The following is a 23,981-nucleotide window of genomic DNA, read 5'->3' as shown; positions in this document are numbered from 1 at the left end:
TGATGGCCTCAACACTGCATTTAATCTATTATTAGACTAATTGGCTTTGCTCAAAATGTAAATGAGTCCACCCACCACTTAAACCATACTTTAGATCTTGTTCTGACTTATGGTATGGAAATTGAAGACTTAACAGTATTCCCTGACAGTGTAGAGTAGCTACCTAAACTCTGTGAGTGAGATAGATTATCTCGTCAATAGTTTTACATCCTCATTGAGCACAACGTTGGATGCTGTAGCTCCTCTGAAAAAGAGAGCCTTAAATCAGAAGTGCCTGACTCCGTGGTATAACTCACAAACTCGCAGCTTAAAGCAGATAACCCGTAAGTTGGAGAGGAAATGGCGTCTCACTAATTTAGAAGATCTTCACTTAGCCTGGAAAAAGAGTCTGTTGCTCTATAAAAAAGCCCTCCGTAAAGCTAGGACATCTTACTACTCATCACTAATTGAAGAAAATAAGAACAACCCCAGGTTTCTTTTCAGCACTGTAGCCAGGCTGACAAAGAGTCAGAGCTCTACTGAGCCAAGTATTCCTTTAACTTTAACTAGTAATGACTTCATGACTTTCTTTGCTAATAAAATTTTAACTATTAGAGAAAAAATTACTCATAACCATCCCAAAGATGTATCATTATCTTTGGCTGCTTTCAGTGATGCCGGTATTTGGTTAGACTCTTTCTCTCCGATTGTTCTGTCTATTATTTTCATTAGTTACTTCATCCAAACCATCAACATGTTTATTAGACCCCATTCCTACCAGGCTGCTCAAGGAAGCCCTACCATTATTTAATGCTTTGATCTTAAATATGATCAATCTATCTTTATTAGTTGGCTATGTACCACAGGCTTTTAAGGTGGCAGTAATTAAACCATTACTTAAAAAGCCATCACTTGACCCAGCTATCTTAGCTAATTATAGGCCAATCTCCAACCTTCCTTTTCTCTCAAAAAGTCTTGAAAGGGTAGTTTTAAAACAGCTAACTGATCATCTGCAGAGGAATGGTCTATTTGAAGAGTTTCAGTCAGGTTTTAGAATTCATCATAGTACAGAAACAGCATTAGTGAAGGTTACAAATGATCTTCTTATGGCCTCAGACAGTGGACTCATCTCTGTGCTTGTTCTGTTAGACCTCAGTGCTGCTTTTGATACTGTTGACCATAAAATGTTATTATGGAGATTAGAGCATGCCATAGGTATTAAAGGCACTGCGCTGCGGTGGTTTGAATCATATTTATCTAATAGATTACAATTTGTTCATGTAAATGGGGAATCTTCTTCACAGACTAAGGTTAATTATGGAGGTCCACAAGGTTCTGTGATAGGACCAATTTTATTCACTTTATACATGCTTCCCTTAGGCAGTATTATTAGAAAGCATTGCTTAAATTTTCATTGTTACGCAGATGATACCCAGCTTTATCTATCCATGAAGCCAGAGGACACACACCAATTAGCTAAACTGCAGGATTGTCTTACAGACATAAAGACATGGATGACCTCTAATTTCCTGCTTTTAAACTCAGATAAAACTGAAGTTATTGTACTTGGCCCCACAAATCTTAGAAACATGGTGTCTAACCAGATCCTTACTCTGGATGGCATTACCCTGACCTCTAGTAATACTGTGAGAAATCTTGGAGTCATTTTTGATCAGGATATGTCCTTCAATGCGCATATTAAACAAATGTGTAGGACTGCTTTTTTGCATTTGCGCAATATCGCTAAAATTAGAAAGGTCTTGTCTCAGAGTGATGCTGAAAAACTAATTGATGCATTTATTTCCTCTAGGCTGGACTATTGTAATTCATTATTATCAGGTTGTCCTAAAAGTTCCCTGAAAAGCCTTCAGTTAATTCAAAATGCTGCAGCTAGAGTACTAGCGGGGACTAGAAGGAGAGAGCATATCTCACCCATATTGGCCTCTCTTCATTGGCTTCCTGTTAATTCTAGAATAGAATTTAAAATTCTTCTTCTTACTTATAAGGTTTTGAATAATCAGGTCCCATCTTATCTTAGGGACCTCATAGTACCATATCACCCCAATAGAGCGCTTCGCTCTCAGACTGCAGGCTTACTTGTAGTTCCTAGGGTTTGTAAGAGTAGAATGGGAGGCAGAGCCTTCAGCTTTCAGGCTCCTCTCCTGTGGAACCAGCTACCAATTCAGATCAGGGAGACAGACACCCTCTCTACTTTTAAGATTAGGCTTAAAACTTTCCTTTTTGCTAAAGCTTATAGTTAGGGCTGGATCAGGTGACCCTGAACCATCCCTTAGTTATGCTGCTATAGACGTAGACTGCTGGGGGGTTCCCATGATGCACTGTTTCTTTCTCTTTTTGCTCTGTATGCACCACTCTGCATTTAATCATTAGTGATCGATCTCTGCTCCCCTCCACAGCATGTCTTTTTCCTGGTTCTCTCCCTCAGCCCCAAGCAGTCCCAGCAGAAGACTGCCCCTCCCTGAGCCTGGTTCTGCTGGAGGTTTCTTCCTGTTAAAAGGGAGATTTTCCTTCCCACTGTCGCCAAGTGCTTCTCATAGAGGGTCGTTTTGACCGTTGGGGTTTTTCTGTAATTATTGTATGGCTTTTGCCTTACAATATAAAGCGCCTTGGGGCAACTGTTTGTTGTGATTTGGCGCTATATAAAAAAATTGATTTGACTTGATTTACGACGCAGCGCTGATCCGGGTTTAACACGCAGCGCTGATCCGGGTTTCTGCCTGAAGAGAACATGTAAATTTCCACAGTCATTGATGATATGGGGCTGCATGTCAGGTAAAGGCACTGGGGAGATGGCTGTCATTACATCATCAATAAATGCACAAGTTTACGTTGATATTTTGGACACTTTTCTTATCCCATCAATTGAAAGGATGTTTGGGCATGATGAAATCATTTTTCAAGATGATAATGCATCTTGCCATAGAGCAAAAACTGTGAAAACATTCCTTGCAAAAAGACATATAGGGTCAATGTCATGGCCTGCAAATAGTCCGGATCTTAATCCAATTGAAAATCTTTGGTGGAAGTTGAAGAAAATGGTCCATGACAAGGCTCCAACCTGCAAAGCTGATCTGGCAACAGCAATCAGAGAAAGTTGGAGCCAGATTGATGAAGAGTACTGTTTGTCACTCATTAAGTCCATGCCTCAGAGACTGCAAGCTGTTAGAAAAGCCAGAGGTGGTGCAACAAAATACTAGTGATGTGTTGGAGCGTTCTTTTGTTTTTCATGATTTCATAATTTTTTCCTCAGAATTGAGTGAGTCCATATTTTTTTCCTCTGCTTGGTCTAAAAAAGTAACCGTTACTGACTGCCACAATCTTTTTTTCTTGATTTCTTATAGTGTTTATTAAAGCCAGAAAGTTGCCATTTGAAATGACTTTAGTTTTGTGTCATGTCTGTGATCTGCTTTTTTTTCTACAAAATCAAACAACTGAATGAACATCCTCCGAGGCCGGTGATTCCATCATTTTTTGCCAGGGGTTGTACTTGATGTGAACATGTCCTGTCTCTGGCAGCCAGCCTGTGAGCAGGACTTATGTCCCCTTTGTCCTTTATTTCACACAATTATGACAGTTTGAGGGGAGAGTGATGAACTGCAGCAGGAGCCATTTTTTTTTTTTTTCCCCACATGTGCGCCCGCAAATAGGACAGGAGGTCCTCAAACTGGGTCCTGGAGAGGTGGAAGTACTGCTGAAAGCGGCCGTCATCCAGACGCAGCTCCTGCAGCAAATGATGAATTTGTGGTGTCAGGTGGCGTCCGGTGTGAACGCGGCATAAGACACAGTGCTGATCCGGGTTTAGCACGCAGCGCTGATCCAGGTTTATTCCCTGAACGTTTCCCCAAACAACACAACCCAACAAAATTACATCTTATTCACAAGTAGGTGTAAATTTGTGTGACTTTAGTGTGTTGAATCAGGTGACATTTACACACTGTAAGTTTGTTTTATCAGCTCTTTGATTTGGATTTTTGGTATTTATTATTAGAGTTTATTCTGTTAGTCCTGTATCAATAGTCATAACTATTACTTCATTATATTAAGTCATTATAACTATTAATAACAAATATGTGATTTTTTTGGAATAAGTATAAGTCGCAGGACCACAAATAAAAATGTAAAAAAATGACAGACTCTGGAAAAACTTCCAAAAACTTTACAACACAGTACCAAATTCCTTGAATTGTGTCTTATTTTGGTGAATTTTTCCTCAGTAACCAGGCCGCCCAGGAACAAAATTAAAGGCAGAATCGTAAACGGCACTTAAACATCTGTGAGATCAATCTAGTTAGCTCATTAAACAATAAAATCAAGAACTTTAAAAGCCTACCATCGTGCTGCCGCTGGCTCGCCTCCCTCGATAAGGGGGAGCCGCGGTGGGCGGGGCCGGGGTAGGAGGTCCTCAGAGCAGCCTTGTCGTCGTAGCCTCCCGGGCTCGGGTGGGACTTGCCTCCCTGCTCGGACACCAGTGGAAGCGAAGAAGAGCGGCTCATGGAAGCGGATGTGCTGACCACTGCGCTGGGACGCCCCTTCGGCGCCTCTTCGTAGTGGCCCCTCTCCGTGCGTCCATCGAGGTGGGAGGACGTGTTATGGTAGGAACGTGGCGAGCTGGCTATGATGGAGCGCACGTCGTGGCGTTTCCCTGAAGCCGCTGCTTCCTGTTTCACCTGGGATCCCTGGAGAGTTGACGTAGAACGCACCACTGTTACTTGTGCACCAAGCGCTGCACCCTGGGCAGACTCTGTGTGTCCTACCTGTGCTATGATGGCGTCCTTTGAAGCCTGCCGGAGCTCCTCCCTGGGGATGAGGTGGATGGAGCGTCCGGCCTCCTTCACTGTGGGAACCATGGCGTCTCTGCCGGAAACCGCTCCACGACGTGGGGATCCCTCTCTCTTCATCTGCTTAGCTTCCCGCCTCAGGTAGCCATCCTGCGGCTCCAGATGGCGCGGGATACCTGGAGTCAGAAGAACACATCAGCAAAGGTCTGGTCATTAGCTTTTTCTGGTTTTGGTTGTGTTTCCCAAAATCATGACCACAGTTTATTTTGAATTGTGTATGTCAATTAAAAAAACAAAACAAAACAGAAGCTGGTGCACGTCGCCGCCACCGTGGACGACATGCACAGGTGGGCTGCACGTACGTATGTCTCGTTTGCCACAGGGGGAGCTTGGAGCTGTCACGTATAGTTAGAGAAATCACAGTGCAGAAAGAAGAAGTGAGGTTTCAGCCGGTTAGCATAGCATCTTTTAAAGGTTCATAAAAAACACCTGGTCCACACCTGTTCAAAAACTGGTCCACACATGGTCCACACCTGGTCAACACATGGTCCACACCTGGTCCACACATGGTCCACACATGGTCCACACCTGGTCAACACCTGGTCCACAATTGGTCAACAACTGGTCAACAACTGGTCCACACCTGGCCCACACCTGGCCCACACATGGTCAACACCTGGTCCACACCTGGTCAACAACTGGTCAACACATGGTCAACAACTGGTCAACACATGGTCAAAAACTGGTCAACACTGACACACCAAATTAATGGACATAGCAACTTTGTTCTGCTTATGTCATGTCCCATAGACATTTCTGCCACCTGCTGGACACTTAGAGGATGTTGGAATGATGATGGATTAGGAGCAGGTGTGGCTTACAGTCACAGGAATTGATCTTTTCTGTGATGAAATGTATGACATCAGATAATTGGCAGCACAATGGCTTAGTGGTTAGCACTGCTGCCTCACAGCAAGGTCATGGGTTCGATTCCTACCTCCTAGGTTAGGTGGACTGGAAAAGTTTATGATTGTCCAGGTCTCCCTTGCAAAAGAGGTCTCAAACTCAATCGGACTAACCTGGTTAAATAAAGGTTCAAATATAAAAATATATGGTGATTTTCTGAAACTGCAGTTATGTTCAAAAACAGATCCACCCTGACCCCACAGGAAGGATTCCAGAGCACCGGCGTCTCCGCTGGAGTTGCCCGGTGTGAGGCCCAAGGGTTCTGATCTGAAATTACTAAGTTACTGAAGCAGACTGAAGAGGAGCTGTATTTAATATTTTAATAATATTTTTAAAATTTTATTTTGCATCATGAATGTAAATTTTCTTAAAAAGAGTAAGTAACTATGTGAGCAACTGACAGACCAACAGTTACTGTTGGCAATGGACTTCCGACCTCAAATAACACAGCTTTTTAGCAGTGTTAGCACTACTTCTGCTCGTGCACAAAAAGATTTCAAATAGGAGAACAAATACTTAGAGCACTGCTGTGTTCCACTTTGCTTGGTTACATCCAAATAGAAGAGTGTACAACCAGCTAGCGGTAACATGTAGCTTCTCTTCCCAGTGAAAGAACCTGCTAGCGGTAGCATGTAGCTTCTCTCTCCAATAAAACAACCAGCTAGTGGTAGCATGTAGCGTCTCTCCCCAGTGAAACAACCAGCTAACATTAGAGTGTAGCGTCTCTCCCCAGTGAAACAACCAGCTAGCATTAGCATTGTTAGATAATATCTGGGCTAATTCTTTGTTTTATGTTAGCTATTAAGTATTTGTGTTATTGGTTTGGAAGTTCTGAGAAGTATGTTAAGTTTTACTCTCATCATCTGTCCAAGTTTCAGCTACAGGGAGAGCTCCCCCTGTTGGTGAGAGCCAATAACATTAGAAATGTGAGACTAAGCCACACCTATGTTAACACAGGGGCCTTTCACAAGATGGACACTGTCTGTGGGGGTCCCAGGCCTGGTTTCTAACATGACCTTGAATAAAATCAAAATGAGGAATACAATGGTTTGGTTTTTGGTAAGGGGCAGAATTTTACATAAAATAAGATAAGAAAAGCCTTTATTCATCCCTCAATGGGGAAATTTCAGTGTCACATCGCAGCATAGAACAGTAGGAATAGACAGAAGGGCATGAAATAAAACAGACAAGTATCTCTTAAAAACAAGAACCAAAAAAAGCACTGAGTGCCGGGTAACGCTGAGGCTACCATTGGTCAGTTCAATGCTGCACTGCCGGGATGATATACACCGTCGGGGTATGAGAGTGATCAGGTAAAATGACTTCAGCGTGAAATGTACGACAAGTTATTCTGATATTTACAATATGGGCAGGTCAAATATAAGTAATATATATACACTCACCAAAAATATAAACGCAACACTTTTGGTTTTGCTCCCATTTTGTATGAGATGAACTCAAAGATCTAAAACTTTTTCCACATACACAATATCACCATTTCACTCAAATATTGTTCACAAACCAGTCTAAATCTGTGATAGTGAGCACTTCTCCTTTGCTGAGATAATCCATCCCACCTCACAGGTGTCCTTTTATTGTGGGCAGTCTAAGGCACACCTGTGCACTAATCATGGTGTCTAATCAGCATCTTGATATGGCACACCTGTGAGGTGGGATGGATTATCTCAGCAAAGGAGAAGTGCTCACTATCACAGATTTAGACTGGTTTGTGAACAATATTTGAGGGAAATGGTGATATTGTGTATGTGGAAAAAGTTTTAGATCTTTGAGTTCATCTCATACAAAATGGGAGCAAAACCAAAAGTGTTGCGTTTATATTTTTGTTGAGTATATGTAATATGTCATATGTAGTATAATATATGTAAAGTGACTTGAGTTTGCACCATAAGTTAAATTATTGCACTAATAAATACAGCAGGTAGTGACATGATTATTGTCCTGGTTGCTATGGTTACCACAGTACTAGCATTGTTCATTGTACAGTCTGACAGCAGCCGGGAGAAACGATCTACGGAATCTCTCCCTCACACAGCGAGGGTGGATGAGTCTGTCACTGAAACTGCTCTCCAGAGCAGACAGAACGTCCAGCAGGTGGTGACACTCGTGGTCCAGCATAGATGTAAGCTTAGCCAGGACCCTCCTGTCCCCCACCTCCTGCACAGAGTCCAGAGGACAGCCCAGGACAGAGCAGGATTTCAACCTCAGGAAGTACTTGTTGAGGTCGTTTGCCCATTGATCGTCACCTTCCGCCTGTTTGGGAGGGGGTTTGAACCCAGAGATGGTCTTCAAGGTGCTCCACACCCCCCCGGATGTTCTGGTGTTGGAGCTGCTCCTCCAACTTCCTCTTGTAGGCGGTCTGAGCCTTGCGAATTTCCCTCCTCAGGTCTCTCTGTATATTCTTCAGGGCCTCTCGGTTCCCTGACTCAAAGGCTCTCATCTTCACCTTCAGCAGAGTCTTTATGACAGGGTTAATACATGGTTTGTTGTTCGAGAAACACCGCACTGTCCGGGTAGGTACAGTGTTTTCAAAGCAAAAGTTGATGTAGTTCGTGACGCATTCTGTCATGGCGTTTATGTCCTCCTTGTGACGGTCACAGAGTTTGGACCACACAGTTGTGCTGAAACAGTCTCTAAGTGCCGCCTCACTCTCTGCAGACCACTTCTGTACAATCCGAGACTCAGCAGGCTGCCTTCACACAAGGGGGACATATACTGGTGCCAAATGGATGAGACTGTGGTCTCATCTGCCCATTGGGGGAAGGGGGGAAGAGGTGTATGCCTCCTTCACACTGGCAAAAAAATAAGTCCAGTGTTTTATTGTCTCTGGTGGGACAGGTCACAGGCAGGGTTGGAGTGGTTGAAGTCCCCCGTGGTGAGGAACAGGGCCTGTGGGTGTCTTGACTGCAGATCACTGATGCAATTTAGCAGATGCTAACAAGCGATTTCAGGGTCAGCAGATGGGGCTCCATACACAGCTATCACCATAACTTGTGAAAACTCCCGAGGCAGATGATATGGTCTCATGCTAACAGCAAGAAGTTTGATGTGTTTGTTGCACATCTGCATCTTAACAGTACAGTGTTCTGCTTTGGACCATTTTTCACTCACATAAACTGAAAGTCCTCCTCCTCTCCGCTTCCCACTCTCCTCTGTCCTGTCCAAGCATAGCAGATGAAAGTTGTCGATGGCTACAGCCTGAGTCTGGGATGGTCGGGGTGAGCCAGGTCTCCGTGAAGATCATCAGTGCACTGTCTCTGTATTCCCGCTGGTACCGTGTGAGCACAGTCAGCTCGTCACACTTTCCGGCAATGGATCTTACGTTACCGGTGATCACAGAGGGAAGTGCAGGACGAGGCCAATGTTTCTTCTCTTGGATCCTGCGTCCAGCCCGACATCCACGATGAAAACTGCGTAATATGTCCGCAGGGATGTTGTTTACTTCTTTGTCCCACGGGAAAAGCTGAGCGGCTTCTCTCAGGGCGATCAGTTGTTCCTTCGTGTAGACAATAGGCGCGCGGCACACGGGGGGTGTCCCGACACACATCGTGGCAAAAACAGGTAAAAAAATATCCACGAATTTGTAGAAAAATACTGTGTCAGCGTAGCCCTAGTCTTACAGTAAGTGTAACAATAAAATAAAATAAATAAAGTTAAAAAGTTGGAAAAAAGTGCGCAAATACAGAGCTGCGAAGTGACCCAGCTGCAACCACCTGGAAGCACCGGAAAAAAAAAAAGAACCAGGTAGAAATAACAGCATGCAGCTTCTCTCCCCAGTGAAAGAACCAGCTAGCGGTAGTATGTAGTTTCTCTCCCCAGTGAAACAACCAGCTAGCAGTAGAGTGTAGATTCTCTCCCCAGTGAAAAAACCAGCTAGCATTAGCATTTAGCTTCTCTCCCCAGTGAAACAACCTGCTAGCGGTAGCGTGTAGCTTCTCTCCCCAGTAAAACAACCAGCTAGCGGTAATATGTAGCTTCTCTCCCCAGTAAAACAACCAGCTAGCAGTAATATGTAGCTTCTCTCCCCAGTAAAACAACCAGCTAGCGGTAATATGTCGCTTCTCTCCCCAGTAAAACAACCAGCTAGCGGCAATATGTAGCTTCTCTCCCCAGTAAAACAACCAGCTAGCGGTAATATGTAGCTTCTCTCCCCAGTAAAACAACCAGCTAGCAGTAATATGTAGCTTCTCTCCCCAGTAAAACAACCAGCTAGCGGTAATATGTCGCTTCTCTCCCCAGTAAAACAACCAGCTAGCGGTAATATGTAGCTTCTCTCCCCAGTAAAACAACCAGCTAGCAGTAATATGTAGCTTCTCTCCCCAGTAAAACAACCAGCTAGCGGTAATATGTCGCTTCTCTCCCCAGTAAAACAACCAGCTAGCGGTAATATGTAGCTTCTCTCCCCAGTAAAACAACCAGCTAGCAGTAGAGTGTAGCTTCTTTCCCCAGTGAAAGAACCAGCTAGCATTACCATTTAGCTTCTCTCCCCAGTAAAACAACCAGCTAGCAGTAATATGTAGCTTCTCTCCCCAGTAAAACAACCAGCTAGCGGTAATATGTAGCTTCTCTCCCCAGTAAAACAACCAGCTAGCAGTAATATGTAGCTTCTCTCCCCAGTAAAACAACCAGCTAGCGGTAATATGTAGCTTCTCTCCCCAGTAAAACAACCAGCTAGCAGTAATATGTAGCTTCTCTCCCCAGTAAAACAACCAGCTAGCGGTAATATGTCGCTTCTCTCCCCAGTAAAACAACCAGCTAGCGGTAATATGTAGCTTCTCTCCCCAGTAAAACAACCAGCTAGCAGTAGAGTGTAGCTTCTTTCCCCAGTGAAAGAACCAGCTAGCATTACCATTTAGCTTCTCTCCCCAGTAAAACAACCAGCTAGCAGTAATATGTAGCTTCTCTCCCCAGTAAAACAACCAGCTAGCGGTAATATGTAGCTTCTCTCCCCAGTAAAACAACCAGCTAGCAGTAATATGTAGCTTCTCTCCCCAGTAAAACAACCAGCTAGCGGTAATATGTAGCTTCTCTCCCCAGTAAAACAACCAGCTAGCAGTAATATGTAGCTTCTCTCCCCAGTAAAACAACCAGCTAGCGGTAATATGTCGCTTCTCTCCCCAGTAAAACAACCAGCTAGCGGTAATATGTAGCTTCTCTCCCCAGTAAAACAACCAGCTAGCAGTAGAGTGTAGCTTCTTTCCCCAGTGAAAGAACCAGCTAGCATTACCATTTAGCTTCTCTCCCCAGTGAAACAACCAGCTAGCAGTAATATGTAGCTTCTCTCCCCAGTAAAACAACCAGCTAGCGGTAGTATGTAGCTTCTCTCCCCAGTGAAAGAACCAGCTAGCGGTACCGTGTAGCTTCTCTCCCCAGTGAAAGAACCAGCTAGCAGTACCGTGTAGCTTCTCTCCCCAGTAAAACAACCAGCTAGCGGTAGTATGTAGCTTCTCTCCCAAGTGAAACAAACAGCTAGCGGTAGCGTGGAAATAATGCTAAATAAAAGAGGTGCTCATGATGAGAGCAGTAATGACAGGAGGAGGGGCATCATTGCTACTTAGTCCACAAACAGCCCCAGTTCAGGTCAAACACAACACCAAACCCTCCAGAGAGAGTGGGCCAGTGCCCTAACAGGACCCAAGCTGGAAGAACCCTCGGTACAATTAGGGTGGAGGACTCTACATGACAGCCAAGTGCAAACCTCACCCTCCAGCTGCTCTGCCCACACTGACTCAGAGGGGATCAAACCATGAAACCCCAGGTCCCCACTCAGCCTGGTCCAGGGACTCCAAGAGACAGTCAGCTGGGACTCACACCAGGTACGTAAACACAGAAGGAGCTTGTGGCCATCTGTATTCATAATCCAATCAAAAATTTAACTTTAAACGTGCAGATGATGACAAAATTATCAGTCCCCCCCAAATTTAACATTTCCCTTAGAGATAGAGTGAGAAGTTCGGTCATCTGTGGGGAGCTCAGAGTAGAGCCGCTGCTCCTTCATGTTGAAATGAGCCAGCTGAGGTTGTTCAGGCATCTGGTAAGGATGCTTCCTGGGCGCCTCCCTAGGGAGGTGTTCCAGACACGTCCATCTGGGAGGAGACCCCAGGGAAGACCCAGGACTAGGTGGAGAGATTGTATCTCCACACTGGGCTGGGAACGCCTCAGGATCCCTCAGTCAGAGGTGGTCAATGTGGCATGGGAAAGGGAAGCCTGGGGTCCCCTGCTGGAGCTGTTACCCCCGTGACCCAAACCTGGAAAAGTGGTTGAAGATGAGTGATGAAAATGACTCTGTCTGTCTGTCAAACAAAACACTTTTTTTGTAGAAAACATTCGTGGGGGGTGGGGGGGTGATAATTTGGCCCTCATCTGTGACTTTTTACAACTTGGATTTGGCGTGCCCGTGGTGCGGACAATAACCAGACAAACGTCCCCACAACACCATAACAGATGATGTCATTCGCTGGCTCTTCTTTGTCAGATGTGTGCTACCTTGCGAGATGGAACCGCGGATGTGGTGAGCGTCCTTGTACGGTGTGTGATGTGGACTGTCTCTGTCATGGGGCATGGCTCGACTGATGAGACCTGCAGCGGGTTCACAGGAAACCAAACCACAGGATGTCAGATGGTGGACACCTGTTAAAGGTGTCTTTAGGTCAAGGCCCAGTCACACGGCACACAGTGTTGGCTGAACGAAGGAGCAAAAGTCACAAATTGTCAAGGAAAAGTGGATGAATGCACCGACACTTCTCCCATCACCTGCCTGTGAGTGCAGAGTGCATAAAAGACCGAAACAACAGAAAAACGAAGCGCACGGCGACCTTGATGCTGTGATCATTTCATTTCTGCAGTGAGTCTGTGCTCTCCACAGCCACATACAGCTGCGTTGTCTTGACAACAGGTTTGAACATGTGCGTGCACATACATGTTGGAGTCACAGACAACATGTGAATGTGCGTATATTGTTGATCAAAGTAGATGAAATATTCAAACGTTGTTGCCGTTATTGTTTCTGTATGAAAATGTTGCCTTTCGTCCCACACATGGACAAGTCACGTTCAGCTCATCTGATCATTAGTTATTGATCCATTCACAGTGTTGTAATGTAACGAAGTAGAAATACAAGGTCTGTTAGAAAACTATCGGACCTTTTTATTTTTAAAAAAACTATATGGATTTGAATCATGTGCGCTTGCATCAGCCAAGCTTGAACCTTCGTGCGCATGCGTGAGTTTTTTCACGCCTGTGGGTTGCGTCATCCGCTTGTGGGTTGCGTCATCCGCCTGTGGGCAGGCTTTGAGTGAGCACTGGTCCAGCCCTCTTGTCGGATTTTCATTGTCAGGGAAATGGCTGAGCGATTGGAGCAGCGCTGAATCAAATTTTTTTTCAGAAACTGTGAGAGACAGTCAGGTGGAAACCATTCAGAAGATTCAGACGGCTTTCGGTGAGGATACTCTGGGCGTCACACAGATTAAGGAGCGTTACAACCGGTTTAAAGACGGTGCACAATGGCGGAGGGTGCACCGCGCTCCGAGCGACCATCGACAGGCTGAAAAGACCAGACCATTTCCAAAGTGAAGGCTGTGTTGATCCGGGACGTCGTCTGACTACCAGAGAAATTGCAGAAGAGTTGGACATCAGCACTTTTGCGGCACATTCCACTGTTACAGGAGATTTTGTAATGAAAGACGTGCGGAGGAATTCGCGCGTCGGGACGGAGCCGCAATGGCGCACAACAAAAAGCACGTCCATGTTGGAAGTCTCACAGGACAAGTTGTGACATGCCCAACTGTTACACAATTTCTCGGATACTCACTCGACTGAAAAGCCACCGAAAGCCGTCTGAATCTTCCAAATCGCTCAGCCATTTCCCTGACAATGAAAATCCGACAAGGGGGCTGGGCCAGTGCTCACTCAAAGCCTGCCCACAGGCGAATGACGCAACCGACAGGCGTGAAAAAACTCACGCATGTGCACGAAGGTTCAAGCTTGGCTGATGCAAGCGCACGTGATTCAAATCCATATAGTTTTTTAAAAAAATAAAAAGGTCGGATAGTTTTCTAACAGACCTCGTACTTTGATACATTAAGTAGAAATACTTTGTTACTGTACTTAATTAGAATTTTGTCGTATCTGTACTTCGTTATTTACATTTCTGGCAACGTGCACTTTTACTCCAATACATTTCCTCATTAAAATGTATATTTTTACTCCAATACATTTCCCTTGAACATCTTTGTTACTCACAGTGGTGGGCACAGTTCAGCTAATCCAACAGCGGATATTTATCGAAGCTAATGTTTTGGCTAGCAGATTAGCTTTTCAGATAAGTTTTTAAACCATCATCGGACCAATTATCTTCCGATAAATTTATTTGCGATAACTTTCAGTCTGATAACATTTTTTTTTTTTTGCTGGTAAAGTGAGCAAAGTTTAACAGTCAAAAACGTTTGTAAACACTAAAATCAAACGATTTAGTTCGTTTCTTGTGTGTTTGAAGCCACTGAGCAGACTGGCTGTTAGCACTGGTACCACAGTCTCTTATACAAAGAGACTGGTAGTGTGTTTCTGAAAACATGGTTGTGATTGGTCCATCTGATACGTCGGCTGCTATTGGGTATCACACCACGCTCTGTGATTGGCTGTGGTGTAACCGCCAAAAATGTAAGTTGGTTCCACTCCTCCAGAGACTGTGGTACCAGTGCTACTTTGTAAACAAAGGCTGCAGCCAATCAGAGAGCGGCGTGTCTCAGCCAATCAGCAAAATGTCAGAATCCTGACTAAAACTCACGTGACCAAATAACCCGATACCGACTTCTTTGCCTTTGCAGGAGGAGTGGAACCAACTTAGACTGTCGCTTGCTGATGTCATTATTAAGCGCAAAACATGATTGGCCGGTCAACGCAGGGAGCATTGTGGGTAGTGTAGTTCAGTGTTTCCGCCCCTTGGAAATCTGATGCAAAACCCATCACACATCGTGCAAAAAAATTATTTAAATATCTAAAGGACATTGGATTACTTCATCGCATATAAACAAATGACTACGGCTGCCAGGAGTTAAGGTTTTGTAAAATCTCAGTGATCACTCAACAGCCCAGTAGGTGGCGGTAAATGCTCCTTAAACTGGTGCTGTCCACCATTGGATCAGAAATAAGAAGAAGTCCGCTCGACACAAACACAAAACAGACTCATTTTAACATTATTTTAATTTTCTTTGCGGCTCACGGCATTGCCAAGACTCTGTGGGAGAGAGGAGATCTCACAGCTGTGTACAAACTGGGAGGTTTCTTCACTGTTTAGACAGTTTTAGATCATCTCGGAACGATTATTTTTTCAGATGAATCCCACTGAAACTAACGGGTAAGAATTTATATTTACTCCGTGCATTTTATTCAACCAGCCGATGCATTAATGGACGTATTTTGGTTGTTTAAGCTGCAGGGTTGAAAGCGTTTGAGAAAAGTGCCAGCTTTTTAGTTTGTAAATGACGGTGCATCTAATACCGAGATGAACTCACACTCACACACTCATCTTCAACTGCTTAGTCCAATTAAGGGTCGCGGGGGGCTGGAGCCTATCCCAGCAGTCATAGAGCGCGAGACGGGTTCACCCAGGACAGGACGCCAGTCTGCCTCAGAGACACAGACAGACAGACACATTCAAGCCGACAGACAATCCACCCAACCTGCATGTGTTTGGATGTGGGAGGAAACCAGAGCACCTGGAAGAAACCCACACAAACACGAGGAGAACATGCACACTCCACACAGAAAGACCAAAGGTGGGAACTGAACCCATGACTGTGAGGCAAGAGTGCTAACCACTAAGCCACATGCTGCCCCCGAGATAAACTGACTTCTAATACTGTGTTTTACTACTTTTGAAAGATGATGACAGTGTTTGGGGTTTTACTTTTTATTCATTCATGTTTCGTGGGGTTTTTTTTTGTGATCCTTGAATTTACTCAGCAGCCCCTGAGGTGCTTAAAGTGAAACTGGTTTATCAGAAGCTGACAGTGTAATCTGATGTGGCCGTGTCTGAATCAATACTAAAAGTTATGGGTTATATGTAATAAAGATAAAAAGTTTTAGCAGTTTATCGGTTTATCATCATAAAAGATTTCAGTTATCAATGCTAACTTTTTGGTTAGCTGTGCCCACCACTGGTTACTCATTACGTCAATATAAAAGAAGAAGAAGTTTGAATGGAGAATGCCTGTGGTGAAAGTCATCCAAAGTGCAGCTGCACAGCGGGCAGAGATTCAGTCCTCTTTAGCCAGAGTGCAGCGCCTTCCACCGCTGCTGCATCAAGTGTCGTGTTTGACATAAAACAAGTTTAAAAGACAAATAATAGAAAAGATAACTGGCTGTGCCTCTGCTGAAGAAGAGGGAGACTGTGGGGGTGAAAGCAATCTGTGCTTTGGACTCCAAACCAGGGCTGCAGCTATCGATTATTTTAGTAATCAAGTATTCTATCGATTATTCTGCTGATTAATCGAGTAATCGGATAAAAAGTACTTCTGCGTTTTTAAACAAAATCAATAGTCCAGGGCTCTCTCCCTAAGCAATGGCACAATGTCGATGCACCAAAGTCTTGACATTTTGCTGAAATGGAGATGGGATGTTGTTTTTTTCCCCCTGACTTGTAAAATGTAACCATTTTGAGTTTTTTTAAATTATATTATTATTTTTAAAGGCTGGTGGACTGGGTCCCCACGTGATTTTTTTTTATCCCTCTTTCTCTGCGATTCAGCAGATGCATTTCAGCTGGTGGTTGAACATGCAGCCTCACAGTCACTGTTTCTTTTTTAAGTTACTGTGTTTGTGAAGTGTTGTGTGTCCAAAAAAGTGAAAATTAAATAAAACAAAACAGACAGCAGCCAGCTTCGACTGTGGGCAGACCGTGTGTTTTTTTAAAGAGACAAACACACTGCTTCACTTTAAATGTGCAGTCAGTCTGTTTCAGATGATCAGTATAGACCCTCTTTTTCTTAAAAGGCTTTATTTCACTCTGTGGGGACGTTACAGCGCCACACACAGGCCTGGCATACGTACAACGTTAAACGAAGCTTCGAGGCACAGAATTTGCCTCGATCATTTTTAGTCATCAAATTATTCGAGTAATTGTTTCAGCCCTACTCCAAATGCACACACACTGATGCACACACACATACACAGACTGGCTACTTTTTGTTCCTCATAACGAGGCATTTCCGTGGGGCCGCGGACAAAGGTTCTCTGGTGTGTCGGAGAACTTTTCCCATTGGCGCGTTCTCCTGCTGCAGGAGAAACATTCTCCTCAGTTCTCCCGCAGCAGGAGAACTTAACTTTCCCCTGCTGCTCCTGCAGCTTGCAGCACAGCGCGCCGCAGGCTCAAGTTTTGTAGGGGAGACCGGGAACATTTTTGCCCTGAAAATGTTTAAATTTCTAACTCTGAAACACTACTGCCTGCATTTTGAGAGACAAATTTTGTGAAGTAGTATTAATATGTTGCATAACCAGACAACAGGAATAGCTTAAAAAATGGTTTTAAAATGGTTTTTCAAAAAACCCAAATCAATACTGGATCGAATTAAAATAATCAATTCTGAATCTTAAGAATTGGAATTGATACCCAGCCCTACTTTGCAGTGGATGGTGGTGGTGATGCTTGCATTTTTTAAATTTGGCACAACTGTGTAGCTATAAATGAATGTTCTGTTTGACAAGAGCCTGGCTGTTGTGTTTAACAGACACGTGTGTGGGTCTTTCAGGAACAAGACTGCGCCATCATAAAAAGAACGGCAGCTTTATTTACAGCTACATACTTCCACCTGTTGCCCACTCGTCCCGTCACCAACACCGACTGCTCCTCCAGAAGTGGATCCCGACTTTTATAGGGGTCGAGGCCCCCTACTGGTTCCTGCAGGCACCACACGCAGTTTCTTTTCATGGCGCTGTTTCACTCTCCACTCATTTTTGTTTTTACTTATACTTTTACTTAAAGTACATTTTATATGAGAAATTTACTTTTGATTCTTAAGTCCAATAAATGTCAGATACTTTAAGACTTATACTCAAGTAATATTTTTAAAGGAGACTTTAACTTAAGTAATTTATGGTAAGATACTTGTACTTTCACTCAAGTATCACTATGAGGTAATTTATACAAGACTGTCTGTTCAGATACCGTTGATGTTCGTGCAAGACATCGGGCTTGGGAGGTTGGACGAAGTTGGTTGGCAATCAAACGGAACACTTACGGAAGGAGAACTACGCTAACAATGAGGAACCGTCAAGACAGAAATCAAAACGGAATACGGATGAATTGAGGTTGTCTTCAGGATTCCTTCACATTTTTCAACAGTTTGAAAATTGTGACGAAGTGACAGCTACAGAAACAAAGTTGGATGATGGTTAAACAATAAGTCCAGATTTCCTGTTTTGTTTTGGTTTCGGTGTCCTTCGTTTGTGCCGTGGGACCGGGGCTTAAGGTCAGATTAGGAGGCGTAGTTCTCACCTTCACAGTTGGCAGCAGACAGCGAGTCCCTCATAGGCAGCCCTCGAGAGATGCCTCCTTCCATGACATCATAAGGACGCTTCAATCCCAGAATCTCACTGGGCTGTCCAGGACCCCGGCCCTCATCTTTAGGGGTGTGAGACAACGGGCCTGTAAAGGGCAACAAGCGCGGCGTGGTTGAAGACCAAGTTACTGCATCTCAAGCAAAGCTCCTGTTTCTAATGTTTGGCATCAGTGACTTCCAGGCAGGAAATCCTTCCAGGTAGGAAATCCTTGCAGGGTAGGGCAGCTTTGTCAGCAGCAGACGTCCACAAAAATCTGAGGATACTCACGGTCGTACGTGAGAATGTGCCCGCTGATGCCCTCGTACAGCACGTGGCCTTCCCGCTCCCTCTCAGCGCGGCCGGCGCTGTCCTCCGTGATCAGACGGGTTATGGTTCCCTTGTACAGCACATCAGCCGGGGTGCCCTTCAGTCAGAAGAAAAGAGGTGACAAACAGCACAGAAGAAGAACTGAAATGGTGCGCTGCTGACGTGAGCTCACCTGAGTGATGGAGCCCCCTCGGTAGGACACCGAGGAGTCCGGATGCATTCTGGTACCTGGGATGCCTTTAGTGATACTGCCCCCCTGAACAGCTGGAACCGAGGCTGAAAGTTAAACAAGAGTCACGATTCTCTGCTCCATCACAAAATAAAAACAGAGACAGTCAAAGTGGAGTATATATATATATATATATATATATATATATATATATATATATATATATACACACACATACACATATAGGCCTGTGAAAATGAAAATTGTGAAATAAGAGGAAAATTCTCAGGGGGTCTGGGGGCGCAGCCCCCCCAGGAGCTGGGGTCTGAGGCCTTGTGGGGCCCCAGAGACCAAATTAAATTTTCAACTACTGATACATTTTCAGCATCTCCTGGAAGAACAAATCTCAAAATCAGTGCATATTTAAATGATCCTGTATTCAACCTTTCATTTGACCTGTCAATGATCACGTTGAAATAACAGAATATGACGTGGAAGTAGGACCTGGAATGATTTTCCATTTAACTGTAAACCAAATGATGGATTAACTCAGAACAATTAAACTACATGAAATTCATGAAGACTGAAAACCATGTCAAACCATGTCAAAAACCACAGCTAAAGGTTGTAGAATATTTTAAAAATCAGGGTAAAATATCAATAACATACCTTATAGTAAAATGTCACACATTCTTGTGTAAATTCCTGTAAATCCACTCAAAGCCACGGTGTCTTTTTCCCATGAAAAAAGTCTACATTAATAAAAACTAATTGACATTGTTGTGTAAATTCATGTAGCCTAAATTCATTCAAAGCCACAATGTCTTTTTTTCAATGAAAGAAAGTCTAGATTAATGAAAGAAAAAAGGCACACAATCTTTTCTGAAATTCTGTTTGAACAGCACAATGTTTATTTTCCAGAGAGAGAAAAAAATTCTTACCAGTTTGTTTTTCCCGTTTATCTTTCAGGTGTGTTCATGAAGTCAGTAACAATTCCACAGATTCTTGTCCTTAACAGATTTTTTCAAACCATCTTCTCTCTGTCTGATGTCGCTCCGTGACACAGACATGCTACAAAATTCTTCTTTGAAAAACTTGAAAGTTCTAAAAGTTTGCGATGTCCACATGCTAAGTTTAGCTAAGCTTCGCACAGGAGCTACACAGCGTCACCGCAGCAACCAACCAGTTCTGCTTTACGACAACTGTCACAACAGCCAGGCTTTGAGTGGCATTTATTCTCTGTGAAACTCCGCAGATCCGAGGAAACTGATATGTATCTGTAACACACAGATCAGTGTCCGCGGACTTATAAAACTTACACGATGTCGTTAAAGAAACAACACTTTGCGATAAGCATTTTAAAAACTCAGTAACGATCATGATTAAAGAGTACAACACTCACCCCCCCCCCCCCCCCCCAAGTTTTCACAGCCCAGCTCTCCAAAAGTGCCAAAAAAGTGCTGATGTCCACATCTTCTGCCATTTCTGTGGAAGTGAGACGACGTCCCGGATCAACAAAGCCTTCACTTTGGAAATGATCTGGTTGTTTCAGCGGGGTTTCAGCCTGTCGATCGGCGCGCGCCGCGTTCTCAGCCGCTGTGGGCGGTCTTTAAACCAGCTGTAACACTCCTTAATCTGTGTAATCCCCATAAAATCGTCCCTGAAAGCCATATGAATTTTCCGAATGGTGTCCACCTGGAGGTCTCTCACAGTTTCTGGAAAAATTTGATGCAGCAAAGCTCCAAATCGTTCAGACATTTTATTCGCAATAAAAATTCGACGAGAGGGGTGGATCACTGCTCACACAAAGCCTGCTCACAGGACGCAACCGACAGGCGTGAAAAAACTCACGCATGCGCACGAAGGTTCAAGCTTGGCTGATGCAATCACACGTGATTCAAATCCATATGGTTTTTGAAAAAAATAAAAAGGGCGGATACTTTTCTAACAGACTTCATACACACACACACACACACACACACACACACACACACACACACACACACACACACACACACACACACACATATATTAATGCTGTCAAAAATAACGCATTAACGAGTTAACGCGGAACAATTTTAACGGCGTAAATTTTTTTATCGTGAGATTAACACACGGCAGGATCCAGTGTAAACAGGAAGCTACACAATAAGCGCATCTATGAAGCGTGCACTGTTGTCTAGCTGTCAAGCAAGAGAACAACGAACGTTGCAGGCAACATCTTAAATGGAAAGTTTAGCTTTAAAAGACTGGAGGATGGGTCGTTTGATAAGACCAAAGTTATTTGCGCGTATTGTCGGTGTGAGCTGAGTTACCATCGTAGCACATCTAGTTTGAAATACCACTTGCTAGCTAAGCACACCGCAGATGCCGATGCAAAGCCTCCGCCTCCACGTGAAAACCAGATGAAAATGGATGAGTTTCGGCGCAGGCACATGGATGCCACAGCTAAAAACAAACAGAGCAGCCATAGCCAAATGGGTTGCCACTTCATACAGGCCTGTTAACATTGTCGAAGACGAGGGTCTGACTGAGATTATTCGCATCGCATCGAACGACTGGACCTACGAAGCTCCTTCCTGAGCCACTGTCGTAAGCCGCATAGAGAATTTGCACGAAACTGAGAAGTTGAAGGTACAGCAGGCGTTGGGACAGAGAAATACAGTTGCGCTAACAGGAGACTACAGGACATCCCTCAGTAATGAGAATTACCTTGGAGTCACAGCACATTACTTCTCACCACAGTGGGAGCTTCAGTCACATGCCTTAACTATTCTGAAGACAGAAGAGAGACACTTTGCTGAGACTATTGCAGAACATTTCATGAAAATAGCCAGAGAGTGGAACATTGAGCATAAAGTTGTCTCCCTGACCACGGATAGTGCCCGTAACATGATCGCTGCGTCCAGGCAGCTCCCCTTTGAACACATGCCGTGTGTCGCACACAGTGTGCACCGAGCAGTCACCGTTTCTCTCCACAATAGCCCGTTTGACAGCGCGTTAGCAAAGTGCAGAAAACTTGTGGGACACTTTAAGCACAGCCCAGCAAATGCTATAGAGTTTGAGCAGCAACAACTCGCACACAATATGAAAAAAGAGCCGCTCAAACAGGAAGTATGTACACGTTGGAATAGTACTCTGAAAACTACTCTAAAAATGACTGGTGATGCCTGCCTTAATTGTGCCAGCATGCCACTGACAGAGAGATCTGCTAGACTTGTGGCACTGGAAAGTGGAATTTCTAGTGCGACTTTGGCCTCCAGCCCCAGGAAGGAACCAAAGTGCCGTAAACGCCCACATGCAGGAGCCCCTTCTGCTAAGAAGGTTACTCATGACCATGCTTTGGCTGAAAAGGTTGAAACGTTGACTTCTGAGTTTGCTCAGATTAAGTCCTTGCTTCTGAATCTACAGCCTAGGGATGCAGTGACAGTTCCTGTTGTCCTTAATGAGGCTGATCAGACCAATGTAGTTACTCAGCAGGAGGAAGATGTCGTGTCTATTGCTGCAACTGATTCCTTGTACATGACAAGTGATATAAACTGTGTGGAGGATGAGGATGAGAGGAGTCTTTCTCCAAGCCATTCATTAGTGGGCTCTCATACCTCTGAGGCAGAGTCCATGCCGCAAACCGGACCTGGACTATCCTTTGTCAAGCAAGCTGTTCAGTTGGCTTTATCCAGGCTTGGGGTCGACAATCCCCTGCGGAAACCACCGCTTCAAGCCGAGTTCAACGTTCCAGTTTCACAACCATATATCGAGGAGCTCCACCGATGTTGGGCGGACCCCAAATCATTGACCCATCTATCACAGGACTGCAGAGCCCTTAGCTCTATGTGTGATTCGGCGCAGTATGGTCTGAACCGTATGCCCGCCGTTGACAGCATTATTGCGAACCTGGTTGTGGCTCCAGCTGATGCTGCTCGGCCGGATGCCCGCTGCCCACGTCCTCAGTGTAGGGTCACTGTTGACCTCCTCACCAAAAGCTATGACATAGATGCTTGCATCGGTCGCCTAGGCAACTCAATGTCCCATTTAGCCCTTGCCCTCTCAAAGTCTTTGAGGGAGGCAGAGGTTGATGATGCTACGCAAAGTCTTAGTGATGCCTCACTCCAAACCTTTGCTTATATGTCCAGAGAGCTTGGCAGACTGATGTCAACCCTTACCATCACTAGACGTCAGGTGTGGCTTGCGCAGTCCCCCCTATCCGAATCCTGCAGAGGCACACTCCGTTCGCTGCCGGTTCTTCCAGGCCAAGTATTTGGACCTGCGGCCCAACAAACTTTGGAGCATGCTGTTGAGGCTAGTAAATCTCGGCAACAGTTTGTTGACCTACACCGGTCTTCCAGACCTCAGCCAGTCAGACATGCTACAGCTTTTCACTCTACATCCAGGCTTCCGCCGACTCCCAGAGCTGCACGTGCTTTTGCAGTTGAGGGCCAGCTCTCCCAGCAGCCTGCCTTTCGTGAGCCTACGGGCAGACCCCCGAGAACTGAACGGTTTCACAGAGCTTCCAGTAATCGCGCCCAGAGGTCCTCAGGGATGCGAGGCAGAGGTGGCCAAGTGCTTGCTCATAGGGGGTCGTTTTGACTGTTGGGGTTTTTCATAATTATTGTATGGCCTTGCCTTGCAATGTGGAGCGCCTTGGGGCAACTGTTTGTTGTGATTTGGCGCTATATAAGAAAAAAAGTTGAAGTTGAAGTTGAAAGTTGGTCGGGTCTGACTGCCAATGTTTGGCCCCCAGCCGTTTTTCACAAAATCAACTCAGCCACTGGGAGGCTCAAGTTCAAGAACCATGGGTCATTTCAACCTTGTTCGAAGGTTACAGAATTCAGTTCAGATGTCGTCCTCCAAAGTTCAATGGGGTGAGGATGACTGTTGTTTCCAACTCGGTGCAGTCTGCTGCCCTACAACGGGAGATTTTGGAACTCATGGAGAAGGGGGCCATATAGCCAGTTCACAGTTCAGACCAGCTCAGGGGGTTCTATTCAATTTACTTCCTTGTTCCAAAGAAGGATGGCGACTTTCGTCCTAACCTCGATCTCCGACGTCTGAATCGTTATATCAAAGTGCTGCAGTTTCACATGCTCCGCACAGTAGACGTCCTTCAAACTATCACACCAGGAGACTGGTTCACAATTGTCGACTTAAAAGACGCCTATTTCCATGTGCCAGTGGCGCCTCATCAC

General features: G+C 44.7%; 1 protein-coding gene across 1 annotated transcript in view; it reads right to left on the bottom strand.

The window, feature by feature from the left end:
* Positions 1–23,981, bottom strand: part of LOC117509704 (nuclear receptor corepressor 2-like) — a 217,439-nt gene that overhangs the window by 33,085 nt on the left and 160,373 nt on the right. Inside the window, exons 16-21 of the mRNA XM_034169424.1 lie at positions 18,799–18,902; positions 18,588–18,723; positions 18,256–18,405; positions 12,249–12,341; positions 4,755–4,954; positions 4,331–4,676 (exon numbers count right to left, since the gene is read on the bottom strand). Of these exons, the coding sequence (XP_034025315.1) occupies positions 4,331–4,676; positions 4,755–4,954; positions 12,249–12,341; positions 18,256–18,405; positions 18,588–18,723; positions 18,799–18,902 (1,029 nt within the window). The remainder of the gene's footprint in view (positions 1–4,330; positions 4,677–4,754; positions 4,955–12,248; positions 12,342–18,255; positions 18,406–18,587; positions 18,724–18,798; positions 18,903–23,981) is intronic.

The sequence above is a fragment of the Thalassophryne amazonica genome, chromosome 5 (assembly GCF_902500255.1).
Source record: "Thalassophryne amazonica chromosome 5, fThaAma1.1, whole genome shotgun sequence".
NCBI classification, from domain to species: Eukaryota; Metazoa; Chordata; class Actinopteri; order Batrachoidiformes; family Batrachoididae; genus Thalassophryne; species Thalassophryne amazonica.
Note: the sequence above shows the minus strand (reverse complement) of the source record. Positions and strands in the feature narration are given on the sequence as shown.